The following is a 20,527-nucleotide window of genomic DNA, read 5'->3' as shown; positions in this document are numbered from 1 at the left end:
CAGAAATTCATAAATTACTAATTTTATTCAACAACAAAATTTAAATTACATAAAGTATAAAAGTTATTCACAAAAAATGAAGTGGAATTTTCAATTAATAATGCCAAAATATACATTACTCTTTGTTCTTTAAGCATAGTTTCTTAAAATATTATGAACCAAAAAACCTGAAATGGAGTTTAAAAATTTATGGGAAAGAATTAATTTAAAAAATAAAAAATAGATTTAAAAATGAAACTTACACAATCATTAGAAACATAACAAATATATTCCACATAGCAATAAATACTCTAAAATATTGCAAAGACTGAAGAAATTCTCGAACTTTATCACCTGAAAATATAAAAATCAATATCTTAATTAAAGTTTGATTTACAATTTTAATTGTAATTATTTCAGCTTATTAAATCATATAATTCAACATTTTATTTTGTATAAATAAATAGCCTTATTAGAATCATACTATAACTACTTAAAGTTTAGAATCTGAGTTGTATGAATAAAAATAATTAACAATTTTGCACAAAATTTAAGTAATGCATGTAATTATGACCCAAAAGTAAAATTAGGTCATAATTACAGAAAAATTAAAGAAACATTTTTGCTTTTAATTATTTTTTAACATTTTGAAATACAGTAGAGAGTTGTTTATCCGAAATCAATTGGGGACTGGGATTGTTCGGATAACCGATTATGTATGAAAAAATATATTAACCTGTCTGATGTTGAAATTTTTCTCCATTGTGTGTCGCTTCGTGTTAATTTTTCATCGATTTTAAGCCTAACAAAAATTTTTATAATAATAATCGAAGCTATTGTATCGTTAAAAATTATTTCTTTATTTTGTACGAACAAAATAAATATATTGAAAAGTATAAAAACATAAAAATTATACTTTAGAAGTAAATCTAGTATCAAAAAAGTTCGATTCAGCATGACACAGTCTGACTGGAAAGCATTCGGATAACCGATGTTTCAGATAAACGACTCTCTATTGTACATGAATTATTCAAAAAATATTTATTAAATTTCTAAATAATTACTACTATTTTTTACTAGTGAATACTTAATTATGATGTAAATGTTTATTAGTGAGGATGGATATTATATGAATTGAACTTTTTAATTAACGCATTTTATTGTTTTTTAAAAGGGTATTAGATTAACATTTTACATATTACATTTTTATCAATCAAATATTTTCAATTTTCACTCTACTATTAAAAGTTTATCGTTAAAAATAATATTTCATAATTATTGTGGAAAGACATACAAATTACTTGATCAAAAAATTCTAAAAATAAAAAGAAAAAAACTTTATAAATAGGAAATTAAAAAATTGATTTATCCTTGTTTGAGACAAACACAGTTTAAAACTTAAAATTGGATAACTTATGCACAATTTAATGATAAAATTATAATAGAACTAGCAGATAGGCCCGGTGTTGCTTGGGCAAAAGTAACGATAGCGATAATTAAGATTATTAAGTTATAGTCACAGAAGAAAAAGAGTAATTTCATCAACAAACTAAATATTTCGAAAGAAAGTCCAAATTTGAAAATTGAATATTCTAATATTGTTCGTTAATTTTCACGACGTGTTCTGATTATATCGTTCAATTTTCATCGAATGTTCTAAAGAAGAAAAGTCGAGAAAAACCGAACTAATCTGTTTAAATTTGAAAATCGAATATGTTCTAACATTATACTCTTTTCCTTTTTTTTCCTCCAGTGCCCGTAAATCTTGCATGTCGCTTTCTCTTGTTCTCCATTGTTACTTAACACTTCCATTGTTGATAGAAATGTTAAGCCTTAATCCTGTCCCTCTCCCCGTGAAGAGGAATTTCGAAAAATCCCTTCTTAGTGTGCGTTCTCGTGACGTACCCTAACTGTGTACCAAATTTCAACTTTCAACTCCTAACCATTTGGGCTCTGCACTGATTATTATTATTATTATATAATCGAGACGAGTTAATAATATAGATTAGCTCTTCTGCTAAATTAAAAATATTAAATTCTAAATGTTTTCTGTTTTTTTTGTAACACTGGAAGCTATGAAATTTTTCAATGTAGTTTCTATTATTATTTCTGACTAAATTAATGGTAGACAGAAAAGTAAATGTTTCACTAAATGATAGCTTAATTGTAAATATATAATTACCTATTGATGGAATGCATTTCAACTAATGTATGAAATCAAAAGATTATTTTAGTTAAAAACACCCTAATTTTAATTAAAATTTCATTGTGTGTGTTAGAGAATTATTTAAAGATTGCTGCTTAAAAATTATAAACAGTACATAGATTATAATTTATATTGTGTATTATAATGGACAATATATTACAATAGGTATGTAACAAAACAGTACAAAGTAGAGACAAATTTCAAAGAACAGATATTTCATAAAGAGTGAATACATTAATCTACTAAATAGATCACTAAATAAAATCAGTTTGCATTTAAGTGGGAAAAGTCTTCGATAAATTGGAATCACTCATTACAAGCAGCCACATTTGAGATTTTGTCCAGTCTTGACCAAGAGAACTGCATCAGAAACATAACATAACATCGGTGAGTTGCTTGACATGACTAAAAAACATATTTGAAATAGTTACAGAAAAGTTGAAAATTTCCAATGGGATGAGAGGAAGGAGTTGAGTGCAACTGCTGACATGTTGATGAAAGGAAATGACATTTCCTTTAAATTGATACAGGCCTGGGCGTGCAGTTACAGCAAAGGCAATTGAAGAGCTAGGTAACATGGGCCATCTAGTGGGAATGAGAGACATAAATCTGGTTCCTTTTTTCTTTGAACTTGGATAACTTTTCCATAGTTCAACTGAAATTCACCAAACTCTGCAAAAATATGAAGCAACTGTCTGGCTTTATATTCCAAAACCAGCAACCAAAACTGTTGAAATACTTTTTTTTTGTTATTAAATATCAGAGGCAAAAGTCGACACTTTCATTTTTTGAATATATTTTTTCTCAGAGTTAATTATATTTTCCAAAAAATAATTTATGCACATGCCAGGGTTCTAATGAGCATTTTGACACCAAAATCATCAAAATCTAACATTGGAATTTTTTTAAAAATCAGATTGGAAAGTGCAAAAGTTACCCCAGAAGCCTGGGCAAAGACCAGGCAAAATTAAATATATATTGAAAAGTCTATTCAGCTGTAAATCTTTCTTTAATTGTAAATATAGTGTCCAAATTTTAAATTACTTCTCTGTGTAAGGTATATGATATTTTTATATCTAAAATATATATTCTTACCTGTAGTCTCAGAGTGAGCAGCTTTAAAAATTAAAATTATTATGAAATAAATTATAACTTAATTATAATAAATTTTTCAGTATAGCAAACTTTCAAAAGTAAAAAATTTGTAATAATAATAATTATTATTAACTAATTAATATATTCCAAATATCAACTATATTCAAAATAGTTAATGTATGTCAATCCATTGCTGTATGCTAAGTATACAGTACATATACACTCGTGAACAAAAACGACATTATTATGGATTGCTGCTGTGCATTTCAGACAGAAAATTTACTGAAAAAGTAAATTTTCTGTCTGAAATGTTACAATAATTTAAGATGGATAAACCTGATCAATTTTTAAAATAAAATAGTTGTATAATATGTAAATATAGCAAACAATAAAAACAATTTAATTAGACTTAAATTGATGTAAAATTGTTTTAATAATTTTTGAAAAAGTTATGTTTTAATATAAAATAAAAGAAAATTATTTACAAGAATAGTTAGATATGGTAAGTGTCAAAATCTTCCCAAAGTTTGTATGTACTACAGGAAAATAACAAAAACTATTTGACATACAAAAGTATAAACTACTGATCTCCATGCAAATAAGAACAAGCTGTTTGAATAAGAATTTTTTTTCTAAAACAAACTGTCATGCATCAGAGCATGCTCTGATGCATGACAGTTTGTTTTGGCCCTGCACTGCTAAGTCAACTTAAACGTAAATATACTGATGCAGTAATTATTCTGTAACGTACTTTGTTAATCATTATTAAAAATAAAAAAGGCTTCGATACTATAAAATTTTTTTTTTAAATTGTGACTTTATTTTGAGTACTTTGCAGAATATGGTGCCAATTTTACCCCATCTATAAAAGTATGCTGTTATGTGCACAGAAATACTATTTGTAAAAAGTAAAGGTACAATTACACCTACAGATGAGAGAGTTGGGACCTTATTAAAGCTGCAGACCATACCCATTGGAGCAAAAAAGAAATGAACTATACCTCTATATGCAATACAGCCTACTTCCAGGTTGCACACAATCAGGAGTCATATCACTTTGCTAAGACATTTAACTGTTTAGCCCACATGACTATGCCAGCTTTAAATAGCCCACTTGACTGTTCATGGAGTACTTGATTGTGTAAAGTTTTGTAAGGGAAAACAAGTACTTGTTTCCCTTACAAAACACCCTGCTAGAAACCTAATATTACGTTTTGCGAAGACTTTGTTAAAAACAAGAAACGTAATATTACATTCTTCTATATATCAAGTTATTTCTAGCTTTAAAACATAACATTATGTTTTCAGCAATCAAAATACAAGTTCTTTGTGTATTTTAGTGTGTCTGTTAATAAATAGTGGGCACTATTTATTCATAAATTTGAAATATAAGTGAGTTCTGTCCAACCACGATCATTGTCTGATTCGGAGTTTCGTTGCCATATTTTGCAAGCAAATATCAAGTTGTTTTATTTTTTATATACGAGTTAAGTTTAGATATGGCACATTAACGTACTAACTAATAATTGTTCAAATTCATTAATAAAAAAATCAACAAATACAGTACCGATTATATTGATTTATCTGACAAAAATGTGATTATGATTTAGGTCTAACTGAGATTTAAAAAAATACAAATAAGCCATGTAATTTCGTTATCTTAAACCCGTATAGTTTATATGATATGTAATTTATATATTTTAGATACTATCAATACAAAAGTGAAATTCCTATATTTCTGGTAGTGCTATGCCATCTTATGTACTGTACATTTGCCAAACCAACTCGATTACGAAAACCGCAACAGTCAGAAAAAAGTCTAATAATAATATTGATACAGTACATCATTATTATGAATAAATTCATAGACGTACCATATATTTCATACATAAAAATACAAATTTTAAAGCTATATTGCAGTTTTTAATTTTTTTTCATTTTATCTTTATCTCCAAAACATGACCAAATAACATTAAAGCATAACACATAAAAATAAAGCCCACACACATCAAAATTGAGTAATGTACAGATAAATGTTCCCAGTATCAGAAACTGTTTTAGTCTATTGTTTATCTAGCTTTAGTCAATCGTTTTTTATTTTCAATAGAAAATACTGTAAAATCGCTTAAATCAGTCAGCACACAGGTAAGGAACTAGGTTAACTGGACCGGCAGAATAAGTGATAAAGCACCCGACTGCATGCAGAGCATCGGTCGAGACGAGCTACAGCTTGCCTCAACCGACACAGAGCACAGAGAACAGAGGCAGTATACCGGTTTGTGGTAAAAACCAACTATCGGAGGAGAATATCTCGAGAAGAGTCACACGTACAGGTATGGTTTTATCGACTTTTTTTGCTCGTACAAGGGGGGATCTATGGTAAATCCCTCATTTGGAATTTGCAGCTTACCAAAGTGAGTAAATAAACCATCATTTACTTACTTTGCTTAGTTAGAAAGGAATATAAGATGCATCATGAGAAAAAAAACAACCATTTTCTGTACAATAGCGCACAGTTTAAATTTATTTACCAATTTCGGGTTCTGTCAGCTGATCACTAAAATCCACGACATCTCGTTTTTTCTTTCTAGCATAATAAAATAATTTTAATATTATATATTTATATCAATAATAATTAAAAATCACTTACAATTTAAAATTCAGTACAGCAGCAGCATTCAAGAGCAATGTTCTAAAATTATAAAATTACATTAAAGCGGTGATATTTGCAAGTGGAACGATTACGTATAGTTTAACCGCAAGTTTTATTTATTTAATGTCTTACCCACTCAAAATAAGATCGGAAATAGAAAACATTTCCCTGCTGATGTATCATGCGACACTCAACATGTCAATTCGTCAACTTGTTGAAATCAGTGCGCCCCCTTATGGCAAAAAATAAATATCAAGATTTGAACTGAGATTTTTTCTTTATTAAACTAATATGCGCATTTATGAATATATCAATATCCTTCTCCAGAGTTGCCAAATTTGGCTACCCTTTTATTAATTTGGCGTAAAAAATATGATTTGGCACATTGGCTACTTTTTGGGCTACATAAATTTGACTTTGCTACATATTATTTATAAATACATTATTTGAATAAAAATGCACTTTAAAATGATGTTTCGTCGTTTCTTTTATTATTATTATTATTAATTAGAGACCCAAATAAAACAAATATTTGTGTTTTCCAAATAAGTTTTTGTTTGTCTCCTTTATAATAAATAAATTTATCTATTTCTAAGTAAAACTTGAAAGTATCTGTAGTAGTAAATTTTTAAAATATCCTTTTTCGTGATAAAGTTTTAATACTTATTACTGTAATCTAGACATGTTAATCCTTAAATAATAAGTGTAGAAAAAATAATATTAATTTTCCTACAGTTATTTAATTTAAAAGTTAACTGAGATTTTTTCTTTATTAAACTAATATGTGCATTTATGGATATATCAATACCCTTCTCCAATTTGGTTTTTGTTTTTCTGTTTTAAATGATTTTATAAATGTGATTTTAATTCTTTCTTATGCTATTTTCGATGATAAATTTAATATTTGTTTTTATATATTTTAATTTGTTTTTGTAGTCTACTTTCTGTACTGTGGGATGTAGGAATTCTTTATCTACAGTATTATTATTCTTAATGGCTGTACTATAGATTACCACCTACAGAATTTCGGGACTTTGAGTATATATTTGAACTCAGGAGACCGAGACGAGTTCAACGGTACTCTACTTTTGGACCGGAGACAAAAAAATAAGAGTCATCATACTTTTTTTAATGCTATCATGCAGATGGTACCGTAGTTGCTAGTACCGCCATCTTGCGGTAAAGTCTGCAAACCATGACGTCGGACTACGGTCGTCTCCCGGAGGGATAGGTTTGTTGGACAAGCCGCGAAAGCGGAGCGTAGTACTAGCCGACCGCGAGCGATAGCGAGCGTGTCGATGACTGAGGAGCCCTATGCCCCGAGGTCGAGGAGCGCGAGGGTGTGAGAAAAGGACTTAACTCCAACTGCAGACGATCGGTGTGCTCGTGGATCTGCCTCTGTTCATGGTATATATGGCTGACTTGACGGACTGACTGTTAAACACGCGATAGGTTTAGCGGAGAGAGAGCGACGCGACTCCCGATCATCGCGCGATCGCCGGAAAAAAGTATGATAACTTTCTTATTTTTCGTCTCCGGTCCAAAAGTATGGTATCGTTGTCTCAGTCCCCTCAGTTCAGATATATACTCAAAGTCCCGAAATTCCATAGGTGGTAATCTATAGTATCCCCTTTTTTTAAAGTGTTAATGTTTTTCTTGAATGTACAGTCAAACTTCGGGTTTCAAACGACTCGCTATTCGAATAATTCGGTTCACGAACAAAATTTTAAACTCACATTTGCCCCGGTTGTCGTACGATAACTCGGTTGCCGAACAAGCTACTCGGCAACAGCCGGTCACAGATTAAAGAAAGACAGAAGGTCAACTTCCTATGTTAAAGAAAGTCGACGGCCCGACCAATCAATAAGACGACCGATTCAGAAGTTAATGGCGCCGAGATCGCTTCGAGTCGTTTTATCAATATATTTCATTATTTTAAATTACGGATTTATTATAATAATATATTTAATTATAATTTAAACCTATTACGTACAAATATGAGTAAGATCTATGTAACAATCTTTATATACTCTTACATTGATTAACTTTATTCTGAATCAGAAAATTTTATTAACTTAAATTATTAATTCAAAGCTTTTAATTATTAATAATAGTACATGCTACTGGTTTTCATAAATGATGTCTTCTTTTCATATAATACACAAAAAATTAAGTTACGCAATAATTTTACAATAGGGTATTTAGAAATATTTATAATCTATAATAATGATCACAATAGATTTCTATTTCTGAATAGAATAAGATTCAAAAATAATAATAATAATAATAATAGGCTATAAAAATGTATGTATAGAAAGCTTTATGTATCTTTCAATTGTATTTTCTTTTTTATATTGAGAATATTTCTGCAATTTTCGAGCAAACCAAGAAGAATAGGAATTACAACATCGAATGAAATCCTGTCAGAATAGTTAAAAGAAATAAAATTTTAAAAGTAGTTACAGTTAAATAGAAAGGTCGAAATGCAAATACTGCAATACTTAAAATGGTAGTAAATACGCCTTGGAATATCGGTAAACCAACCTCGTATAGACATTTTTTAATTCTTTCGTCCGAATTTAAATCTTTCCTAACTATAAACGAATAAGATATATGCGTTGGATAATTTATAGAAAACCCTACAGTTAGTATGAAAGTCAGTAACGAAATTAAATCTATTTTTGCACCCCATAAACTCATGTAAGAAATGGTTTCTAAAATAGTAAAAAAAATAACAATTGCAACACAGATTACACTAAAAATATCTGGTATAAATATGAAGAAGATAACAAAGATCAAAGCCGATGTAATTAATCCCACTTGAAACATAACTTTCTTAATAAGAAAGGCTTGTTCTATTAAATGGAAGTTCATACCATAAATTTTGATAGGAATAGGCAGTTCATCAACGATCTTATAAATACTTTGGATAACGTTGGCCTCCTGTTCTCCAGATGAAATATTTACTAAACCCGAAATAAATCTTGAACTTATGATTTCAGTATGATTTTCATTGAAAACAATATCTGTTTTGAAAAGTGTGGCCTGAGGTAATCTGAGAAATACAGTTGTTAGTGCATCTATGAAATCTTGTTTCTTAGTCATATCAAAACCTCTAAATGCAAATTTCCCAAATGAAGTATCATATAATTTACTATAATATTTCAACCAGGATATTCTATGGTCATACTTGGCTACATTTTCATGCCTTTCTAATATGTTTAAAGTGTCATTAACGGCTTTTCGAGTTTCAAAGTTATTGTAATCGAGTGGTGTATCAATTATAACATTTACTGGGTAGAGGTAAGCGTGGAAATGTTTGTATAGTAGATTTGTAAACTTTCCAGTTTGTGAATTATCAGAAAATGCATCAGAAAGTTCGTTTCCTATTTTTATATATTTTAGTGCCCAAACAGCGATAGAAACGTTAATTATAAATATTGATAATATCACGAATTTATATATTCTGTTAGTAAGTAGAGATCCAATAACTTCACGAAATTTTGCTAATATGAAGTCTTCGTGGATATTTGTATTTGGCAATTTTCTGTTTTCTTTATCTATAGAGAAAGTACAAAAAAAATTAATTTCTTTATTTCATTTTAAAATTATTAATTTTATTGAATTTTAATTTCATTTTACCTTGGACGTGACAAAATATTAGAGAATTCATTCCATTCTTCTCAGTAAATCCACTCAATGCCATACAACTACCGAAGAAAGTAATCTGATAGAGGTAAGCAAAACAGATCGTTATTGCAGCGTATGCGCAAAATATACGAATTACTGGAAAAGGTGAAGTCATTCCAATGCAGAAAGAGATAATGCTTGTCAGAGACGTTATTGTGATAGAAACACCTGTTTCGGAATAGGCGTCCCCAAGCCTTTTTTCAACGCAATCCATTGGATTTGTCCTTCTCCAAGCTGCTATTTGTAGAAATGCATCGTCTATTTCTGTGCCTAAAGATATAGTAAGATGTTTGTGAGTTGGACGATGAACTGATTTAAAAGACTGTAAATTTATTAATTATAATTTACCATGAAATATATAACAAGCAATTTATAAAAATAATATAATAATTACAAAAAGCAATTTTTATAACAACATTAAGAGTTTGTCATTCGATCCAAATGATCTTTAGAACTAAGCAGACAAACACGAACAGTAACAAAAAAACTTTATTAAAAAGGTGAGAACTGTCACCGACATCCTCGGCCAACATCCAGGCAAAAATCCCGCGAACTTTCGCGCCTCTTTTTTTTACAAGTTGCCAGCCAACATCTCGTTGGCAAGTGTTGCCAGGCAGTGTTCGGGATCTCTGGCGCTGGCGGCCACAGCTACTCCCCCACCAGTGTCTGCGACACGAAACGAGCGGGAAAGGTTACATGTCGGCCAGAGCGTGTGGTAGTTTGTCGCGTTGGGGCTGGATTGTCTGTGGTACGTCTAGTTGGCGCTGGTCTTGGCATTAGAGACGTTAGGGAGTAACTGGTCCGACTCACTCGCTGCGAGAATAAAAGCCGGTTTCAGTCGATCAATAGAAACTACAGTTTCTTTTCCTTTTATGCATAGAGTGAATGTCTTGCTACCACGTGACACGACTACGTAGGGTCCATCGTATGGAGGCTGCAAGGGCTTCCGTACAGCATCATTGCAAAGAAATACGTGGGAACATGGATTGACGTCCTGAGAACCTGGGACGAAAAACTCTCCAGGCAGTCGGAGGCTGGTGCCATAGAGCATCTCAGCCGCGGTAGTATTGGTGTCTTCACGGAGCGCAGTTCGCAATCCTAACAAGACTGTAGGTAGCACTTCCGTCCATCTTTCAGTAGAGTGACACTTAATGGCAGTTTTAAGTGAACGATGAAAGCGTTCAAAATGCCATTTGCAATTGGATGGTATGCTGTTGTCCTAACTCTTTGGGTACCAAAAAGTTGAGTGAGGGATTTAAATAAGCTAGATTCGAATTGCCGTCCTTGGTCAGATGTTATTTGGGCAGGCACTTCAAAGCGAGATATCCAGCCTGAGTACAGGGCTGAAGCTACTGTTTCAGCTGCTATATCTGGCAACGAGATTGCTTCAGGCCAACGAGAAAATCTATCGATGATTGTGAGGCAATATGTTGAGCCGTTGGAAGGTGGCAATGGACCAACAATGTCAATATGAATATTTAAAAATCTAGCGTCTGGAATAGGAAAGGTTCCCAAAGGGCTAGCGACATGTCTCTGGATCTTCGATCGTTGACAAGAAATGCAGGTGCGAGACCATGTCTGGCAGTCTTTACTGATGGATGGCCAAACAAATTTTGCTTTTACCAATCTTGTTGAGCTCCTTACACCTGGATGGGACAGGTTATGGACAGTGTTGAAAGCAGTGCGACGATAACTAGGCGGAATGTATGGACGAATGCGACCTGTCGATACATCACAGTAAATTTCGACATCACTATCAGGAAGTTTAAACTTCTTAAGTACAAGTGATGAGTCACTTGAAGTCAGGAGAGACTGGAGCTCAGGATCTTGCTGTTGGTCTTTTGCAATTTTGCTATAATCTATAGATGGGCTACTAATTGATTCAATACGGGAAAGAGCATCAGCTGGAACGTTATCGATCCCTTTTATGTGTCTGATGTCTGTTGAGAATTGTCCTATAAAATCAAGATGTCTCAACTGACGGGGTGTACACTTATCGTGTCGTTGCTGGAAGGCAAACGTTAATGGTTTATGGTCTGTGTAAATGGTGAACTGTCGTGCTTCCAGCATAAACCGGAAATGTTTCACAGCCAAATACACAGCCAGAAGTTCTCGGTCGTATGCAGAATACTGACGCTGAGAGTTACTCAGTTTGCGGGAAAAGAACGCTAGTGGCTGGAGACCTTGTGCTGTAACTTGATGAAGGGCAGCGCCCACAGCAGAATCGGATGCATCGACGTGAAGTGCAAGGGTAGCACTTGGTGAAGGATGATGTAGTAAGGTGGCATCTGCTAATTGTGACTTACATGACTCAAATGCCTGAATCGAATTGTCAGTCCATTTAATCTCGCGCTGGTCGTTTTTCTTTGCTCCTTTAAGTAGGTCGTGTAAAGGAGCTTGGTGATGGGCCGCATGGGGTAGGAACCTACGATAGAAGTTCAAGATGCCTAAGAACCTTCTCAGTTGTTTGAGGGTCTGTGGTCGCTTCTGTTGAGTTATGGCAGATACACGTTCTGGAAGTGGCATAACGCCGTGGGGAGACACCATGTATCCTAAGAATGATACATGTGGAGCAGCAAAAGTACACTTGGATGCATTGATTTGCAGACCGTACTTGTCAAGGCGTTGAAACACTTGCCGCATGTGCATCTTATGTTCCTCCCACGAAGTGCTAGCAATGAGGATGTCATCTAGGTATGAAAAACAAAAGTTTAAGCCTTTCAGAACTTCGTGCATGAATCGTTGGAATGATTGGGCTGCGTTGCAGAGACCAAAAGGAAGGAAAACGAATTCAAATAGCCCAAATGGCGTTGTAATGGCTGTCTTTGGCACATCATCTGGGTTAACTGGTATATGATGGAAGGCTCTAACCAAATCGATCTTGGAAAATATTCGGGCTCCGTGTAGACTTTGACCAAAATCGTGGATGTGTGGCACTGGATAGTGATCGGGAACAGTTATCCTATTCAGGGCACGATAGTCTCCAGTAGGTCTCCAATCGTTACAGCCCTTCGGCACCATATGGAGGGGAGAAGCCCAGTTGGACTTTGATGGTCTGCATATACCTAACTCCATCATGTGCTGGAATTCTTGCTTTGCTACTTGCAGCTGAGCCGGATGCAATCTACGGGGTTTGGCAAATACGGGTGGACCGTGTGTTTCGATATAATGCATTGTGTTGTGCCTGACTTTATCTGAAAACGGTCGAGGACGAGTGAGATGTGGAAAGTCCTTGAGGATATCCTGCATTGGGGAATTGCTGATTATAGTTTTGACCGAAGTAGGTGGTCCTGTATAATATCTTCCTCGTGTAGTAAGGGAAGTCAGGGGGTCGACCAGTAATCTGTTTCTGATGTCGAGAATGAGTCCAAAGTTGGCCAAAAAGTCTGCACCGATTATAGGCTTCTGCACATCAGCTATGGTAAATTCCCATCTGAAAGAACGTCTTAAGTTGAGGTCAAGTTCTAGCACCTTTGTTCCATACGTCGAGATTTTAGAGTCGTTGGCAGCATACAATTCAACCTTTGTAGGCTGATTCTTAGTGCGATTGGGAATGATCGATAAATCTGCTCCAGAATCAATTAAGAAATTTAGGCCAGTTTTGTTGTCATACACAAACAGACGGCTATATTTAGGAGCCAGGCTGGACCCACAGGCCGTTACTGCGGCTGGCTGCGCTCGTTTCCCTGATCAGCAGTTCGGTCGAAGGAACACGGCGAACGACATTTCCTAGCAGCTGATCCAAACTTATCATGGTAGTAACAATATCCCTGACGATTGAGGCTTCTTCCTCGAGGGCGTGAACTAATGCGATACCTCGAATTCGGGTCATGTCGGTTTCTCTCTCTACTACGATAACGGGGACGAGCAGTACGCGATACATTAAGTTCTGCAACCTTCGTTGTGAGTTCTAAAATCTGCATTTCGAGATTTTTGATTACGGGATTGTCGGCTTCTAAGTTGATGCTGGCCAGTTGGGTTGGTTCTGTAAGTTCAGCAACCTTGTCAGCAAGGATGGCTAGCTTGTCTAGTTCATCACCGCTAACAGCCAGAACTGTCTGAATATTTTTGGGGAGACGTTGGAGCCACAAGTTTCTAAGAAATTCTTCGGTAATCTTGCCCGCTGAAAGCTCCCTCATTTTACGGAGTAAAACGCTGGGTTTCTGATCCCCTAACGCCAGATCTTCAAGCAGAATTTTAGCCTCTTTAGCAGCGGAGTTCTGAAAAATTTCGAGGAGTCGATCTTTGAGTTTAGTAAACGGAGCCTCGGCTGGACGGTCAAATACTAAGTCACTGACGTTAGATAGAATCTCCGCGTCCAGGGAATTGATTAAATAGTTGTACTTAGTGTTCTCACTTGTAATCCGATTAATGGCAAAAGCTGCGTCTAGCTGCACAAAAAATAATTTGATGTTGGTTTTAGTGAAGATAGGCATTTTTGCCTGTACACGTCCGATTTCCAACTCGTTCTGTTCCGCCATTTCGGGCGCCTAACTATGCGGGTACAAGGAAAGCGGGATAGTCTTTGATTAGGCTTAGCCCGAGTCACGCACTCTTAGTCGTCTTATTGAATTTACGATTCAGAAACTGATCATACCTGCATGTCCTGTTAAAAATGTTCCTTCATAGACACAGAGTTGTTCACTATCCAATTCAGTCGAAAGTCCAGGTAGTTCGTTAATCGCATCACGTTCGGGTCACCACTTTGTCATTCGATCCTACTGATCTTTAGAACTAAGCAGACAAACACGAACAGTAACAAAAAAACTTTATTAAAAAGGTGAGAACTGTCACCGACATCCTCGGCCAACATCCAGGCAAAAACCCGCGAACTTTCGCGCTTCTTTTTTTACAAGTTGCCAGCCAACATCTCGTTGGCAAATGTTGCCAGGCAGTGTTCGGGATCTCTGGCGCTGGCAGCCACAAAAGCATTGTTATCTTTCCTAATATGTAACTATTAGAAAAAGTCTTTTCCAAATTAAAGTTAATTAAAAACTACGATCGACAGTGTCCCGAAACTCTTAATCGAATGTTCTATGATAAACATTATATTTAATTGTTTTGATATTATTGATAAAGTTGCAAAGGCTAAGGAATAAAAAGGGCATAGGTTAAGTACTAAATAATTAATTTAAAAGTTTGAAAATCAAAATTCAATAATTAGAATTTGTATTGTAGTATGCAAAAAATAGAAAAAGTTTTCTTAATCATGTATACAGTAGTTCCTATGTATGTGCGCAGTCTACATAACTACTTTGAGCCGAACTTTGTATCAGCCAGTATGAATAAAGTGAGCACACACCATTACCAGGTAATCAGCATTCAGGGCAGCTATCTATTCAATAATCATATTATTTTATAAACCTGTATGAATTACTTACCCATTACGATAAATGCCAATAAATAAGTCATATCCACATAAGGAATTCCAATATAAAATGCCAATCCGAATCCACTCACAACGGCTAAAATTGCAGAAACACAGGCGGAAGGTCCAAGCCAGGGTTTGCTACGAATCCAATCGTTGGTCATACAAGTGATAATAGCGAACAACACCACTATTGACAATGCTAGTGGTGTTTTAGGGATGAGTTGATCTGTTAAATCTTTTAAATCATTATATATGTTTTGTGAAGTTATAAAGTTAATAGTTATGTTTTGAAATTTCGAAGATTTTAATAATTTGTTAAACTTTTCTTGCCATTTGTGACGAGCCTCAGTCATCTCATCTCTATCAGTATTCAGAACGTAAACAAGTCTCACAGCTTCTACATTTTTAATATATCCTTTGTGATCCAAAAGTGTTCCTCCAAAACAGAATACGTATTCCTCATAGGAATAAGTTATTGGATGTATGTAAGCAGGATATTTTAATTTGTATTTTCCGTTAATAATTTTATCGAAATATGGCAATAATCGAATAGGAGTATTTTCGAAACATTTTTTGTTACTTATGGCACATAAATCCGAATATCTCAATATTTTACCACGGAAACTTACCGTGATGTTTTTTACCATTTTATCCAACATTTCAATCTCCTTTATCATATCTGCCTCAAAGATATATTTGCTTCTTTTTGGAGTAATAACAATTAAATTATCCGGTTTTAGCATTCTGGCTGGATCAGTGAATTCTGAAGTATTCAGAGTGAAGAGTTTCTCTATACTTTTTTTGTCCGTAATGGCTCTCTCGTTAGTAGCAGTAAATAGATAATCGACATCTCTAATCTCCTTAATCCTTAAAACTCCTGTAGCTAATATGGCTGTTATTAAGATTGGAATTAACAAGAAAATAAGAGGATGTCCTGCAATAAACTGTCCCAGTTGCGAAAATTTACGAGAAAGAACAGTTTGAACACAATGGAAAATCATCGTCGTAGTTCCCGAGTAGTCCAGTATAAAAAAACTTAATGCTGTTAGAACGACTAATATATACAAAATTATCAAGAATGAAGTTAATAGGTCAATTGCATAAAAATATTTACAATCGATGTAAACGAAACCGATTTGATAAGAGCGCAGGCTTCATGTTGTCTAGAACAGCGGTTGCCAACCTTTCTTATCTCACGGACCACTAAATTCACAATTTTGAATCTCGTGGACGACTATTGTAAATTTTTTAAACGATAGAATAATGATCATAAAAGTTCCATTTTACTTTATTTTACATTTTTTTTTTTTTTTTTTTTTGTGTTAATACACAATTAAACTTTTAGGGCTTATCACACTGACTCACTTGATAAGAGTAGTTTATTATTTAATCATATATACCTACATACAATGCACACTTACTAATCTAAAATGCACATAATACGTGGTCTATGGACTACTGGGGTTTTAATATAACATTTTATGTAACGTAGGTATGAAAATGATGGTACTGGTTTAAGTGTGATAGCTTCACGCCCGGAACTGAAGAGTTAAGTTAAAAGGAACAAATGTGATTAATAGAAGTTAAAATTTGTGGATGATACATCAACGTAAGTAAGATAATTTTATAATATAAGGATATATATAAATTAAATTAGATTTAATTCGGTATTGTGATAAAGGAAAATGTAGAAGGGAAATGTTGGAACTATGATTACATCAAGCTAAGGAATCGCTCCAGTTTTAAAAAACATTGTGTTTTTACAATTTTGTTTTTGATTCTCAACTGTCTTTGTTATATATCTGTTCTAATTGTAATAGATTGTTATACAGTTAATGTTTAAATTATCAACAATGTCCAACTGAAGAGGAGCCATTGTAAAGTCCGAAATGCATATTAGATTGGTAATAGTGTGTATGTATATAGGTGTATATGATTAAATAATAAACTCTTGTCAAGTGAGTCAGTGTGATAAGCCACTTTTGTGTATTAACACAAAAAATTGTAGTAATAATATGGGCAAGAAGTTATAGTAGTATAATTACTTTATTTTACTTTATTAACACGAAATTCACTTCTTTAATTATAACAAATTAGTTTGAAGCTTGCTGCCTGTTTGAAATAACTTTATGGATTCTTGGCTCTTCCACGAAGGACAATTGCACTCACATTATTTATTGTTGATATTTATATTTATTGATTTATTGTAATTATTATTTGTTGATAACAGTCATTTCGTGTTTGGTTTTAGATTCAAATAAAAAACCCCCAATGACTGAGAAAAAGCGACTAAGTATTTTGCATTTCTTTCGTAATTCTTCGCGTAACCTTGAATTGATCAATGTCCAAATTTCTCCACGTATCATCAAAATTTTCTCGCGGACCACCGGTTGGTGACCGCTGGGCTAGAAAATTAAAATAAATTTAATACAGAACACTTTAGATTATCCACATAAAAATATGAATATTCATTATAATAATTGATTAAAGAACCATCTTATTGAAATTATGTTTTTGTAACTTATATTTTTGTGAAGTACGAAATGTTTGTTTGTATACGGCAACGCGACACGTGGGAGATTTGCCGAGGGGACCCCTCCTACGAGGGCTTTCTGTGGGAAACTTGTTCCTATTTAAAGATGTTTCAAAAGTGAAGAAAACCCAGTAAACTCCACGTGGCCAGCCCCTTTCAAAGGGCAAACTGGCAATCAACTATTCTCTGACCATAGATCGCGGACGGCCGGAGCAATCAGTCAATGTGGCAGCCTACCGTTCTGGGGACCCGGATCGAATCCGGACGGGTCGAAAAATCTGCAAATTCGGGGGGTGGTCAGTTCGAATATGTCGGGCCCATCCCTCACCACCCGGCCTGACCGAACCCATATTGGTCTTGTTAAAAGATGCCCCTCTTAGTGCCCACAGGGCGGAAAGAGTTTTAAAAAAGACCATAGATCCCGTAGCTCCAGTTGGCAGATTTCCAGGAACTGTCTATTTCCACGCTGAAAATAGATGGAACGAAAAGTGGAACGAATGCAAACCAGTGTGTGTTGTCAAACGTTGTGAGTTATAGTTTATCATTTTCTGATGTAAAGACCCTATTGTCATAATAGACTTGTCTTTTTCGCCCATGAGTGGTAACATCTAGGGCTCTCATCTGTGGTCCCACAATGTCCGTATTCAGTCGCTGAACAATGATTAATGGCCGACTGGATAAAAGTTCAGTGATTTTATCCACTTGACCGCTGGTAGGCTACAAAGTACGAAATGAATTAAAATTATTTTTAATATTAGTATTTTAATAAAATATTTGCAAATAATTGATAATGATATAGTTTCAATTATTTATTACGTAATGTATCTAAACCTGAAATTTGAATATTCAATTAGAATAACAGCATTTTTGAATAACTTATCAATAACTTGTTGGATATTTAATTAAAATAAACACAGTATTTTTGAAATTTATCAATAGCTTGTCCTTGAAGAAATCTGATAATTACAGAATAACTTGAGCAATCAGCTATATACAGGAAAAAATAATTTTTCTTGTCGCCAGTCTCGCGAAAAATAACTTAAAAAACTCGAGAACTTTTAAAATTTGTAAATTTAATTTTACAAAGAAGTATAGAATTTATTTTAATTTATAATGGTTAAAGGCTGGTTTTAATTAGTTTGGCATGCACTGAACGACGTGACCATGTGTCATCATGCATTTGTTTTTTTCAAATTTATATCTCTGTATCAGAAATGTTTCTTTCAAAAAATAAATTGACTTATTGGTCCTATCTACCTGCATTGAAAATCGTGTAAATTTAATTTTGGGTTGAATTAGATTAATGCAAATGACGCTTTCTCATTGGCCAATACTTAATTTTTTCCATTGACGTAGCAGTAAAAGGCTCGACTCAATTCATAAACGTCGGATTCTAATTGTGCGGAAGCACGGCGAAAAATACGCAGATGATGTCGATATACCGAATTTGACGTCATTCTGCGACGGAAATATTTGTTTATTCGTTTATGACAACCTGACCCATTGGCGATCTGCCGAGGACATAGCTCCCAGGAGGACTTTTATCCTTATTGTTTGAGCTACACGATAACCTCTGCCTCATATCACAACTCCAAATATTTTGACTCTGCTCCGCCAAATGGCACTACAGAGTACAGAAAGACTATCTTAATCATAGGCAGTCAGACACCTCAGTGGCTGCAGAGGTGTCTGAACGATTAAAATCAGGCAGTTATCTGGCAGTACAACCCAATGGAGACCAGCCTTCCTCGCTCTCGAGTCCAACTCTCTAACGCTGATATACAGTTTTGTATAGCTTTAAGCTGTTTTACATGCACTCAACCAAAAACTGAGTGATGCTTAACTTAGGCTGCGGGGTCTCTTCCCCAAAAGGCTTACCCAGCGTGTAGCCAAGTTATAAGTCTAAAGACCTTTTTACAATGTTTCTGTCAAATCCTTTTAGTCTCGTGAACATTACGCTTCTGCTGCGGGCCAGGTAGGTTGTCTTTACTGATGTCTGCTTGGACATCGTAAATTATGACCCTTGGACGACGCTTTTTTGGCAGTCGGCAGACAATCACCTCATTCAGCACCGTCCTTTCTGTCAACTCCTTTTTGGAGTTGACAGAAAGGATGTCCCTTTGAAAAACGACCTCAATAAAGACTCCGTTCCTCCTAACCCAGTGGATGTTCTTCACTCCTACCTTTCACTTGGCAGAGTTGATATTTTTCTTTAGGCGATCACGGACCGTGCCGTTACTCTCCTTCCCATCCTTGGGGTGCAAGAGGAGAGAACATTCTCCGTCAGAGGTAGGGAAGGCTCCCGCTTCTGCTTAGGGGCCCACTTGCAACCTTTGCATAGGCCACCTTCCTCTCTCTAAGGGCTCTGACTACTGTTCAAAAAGCGCTTAGTTCTCACTCTTGCCTCAACACAAGTGAGGGCATCTTGTTGAAAAGGTGCTGGATGGCAGAACCTACCGTCTTTTGACAGCGATTATTGGTCCTGCATAGCAGAGCTGCCAGTGTCTCCAAGATGCCCTCTATCTCCTTGCTCAGTTCTAAGCATTAGTACTGCACCGCAGCAGTACTAATGCTTAGAACTGCCCTTCTTGCCTTTCAGCAGAGGAAGGGTGTCTCGCTATACTCGCCGAAGCGATCATTTCGTCCTGGGTCTGTACAGGATGTCTCGACTTCGCCGTCTTGGAGCCAAGCAGTTCTGTTCCCTGAACACTGAGAGTTCGGTCGTGAGTTCACGCCTCGCCAGGACAGATGGATTGGCAACATGGACTTTTCCGGGTTTTCTCCACATCTATAACTCTTGAATAGGGGTCGGTTACCCTTAAAAAGGCGTCCCGGAAGGCATCCCCTAGGCAGATCGCCCAAGTGTTGCATAGCTGTAACTTAATAAAACAAACATCGCCGTCTTGGGGAGCAACTTCTTTGGTTATTTTTAATTGTCTACATGGACATTACTCATTAATAGGACTTTACACTGGTGTTTAGATTTGACACAAAAATGAG

The 20,527-nt window shown here is 34.8% G+C and overlaps 2 protein-coding genes across 3 annotated transcripts; both read right to left on the bottom strand.

Moving 5' to 3' along the window:
- Positions 1-6: 6 nt before the first annotated feature.
- Positions 7-6,187, bottom strand: LOC136973033 (small integral membrane protein 7-A-like). 2 transcript variants are annotated; one of them, XM_067267718.1, is made up of 5 exons: positions 6,066-6,187; positions 5,931-5,972; positions 5,812-5,867; positions 243-333; positions 7-167 (listed from the first exon to the last, which is right to left on the bottom strand). In XM_067267718.1, exons 1-5 carry the CDS (start codon positions 6,095-6,097, stop codon positions 152-154), a joined length of 237 nt encoding a protein of 78 aa, XP_067123819.1. In that variant the 5' UTR covers positions 6,098-6,187; the 3' UTR covers positions 7-151. The 2 variants fall into 2 exon arrangements, with proteins under 2 accessions (XP_067123819.1, XP_067123820.1); XM_067267719.1 differs by lacking the exons at positions 7-167; positions 243-333 and adding an exon at positions 3,180-3,301.
- A 2,069-nt stretch (positions 6,188-8,256) lies between these two features.
- Positions 8,257-16,085, bottom strand: LOC136973029 (patched domain-containing protein 3-like). Its single transcript, XM_067267715.1, has 3 exons — positions 15,005-16,085; positions 9,576-9,893; positions 8,257-9,493 (listed from the first exon to the last, which is right to left on the bottom strand). The coding sequence occupies exons 1-3, from the start codon at positions 15,993-15,995 to the stop codon at positions 8,334-8,336; spliced, it is 2,469 nt and encodes an 822-aa protein (XP_067123816.1). The 5' UTR covers positions 15,996-16,085; the 3' UTR covers positions 8,257-8,333.
- Between the last annotated feature and the right edge of the window lie 4,442 nt (positions 16,086-20,527).

Source organism: Centruroides vittatus, unplaced genomic scaffold (genome assembly GCF_030686945.1).
Source record: "Centruroides vittatus isolate TY-2023 unplaced genomic scaffold, ASM3068694v2 contig_3077, whole genome shotgun sequence".
Taxonomy (NCBI): domain Eukaryota; kingdom Metazoa; phylum Arthropoda; class Arachnida; order Scorpiones; family Buthidae; genus Centruroides; species Centruroides vittatus.
Note: the sequence above shows the minus strand (reverse complement) of the source record. Positions and strands in the feature narration are given on the sequence as shown.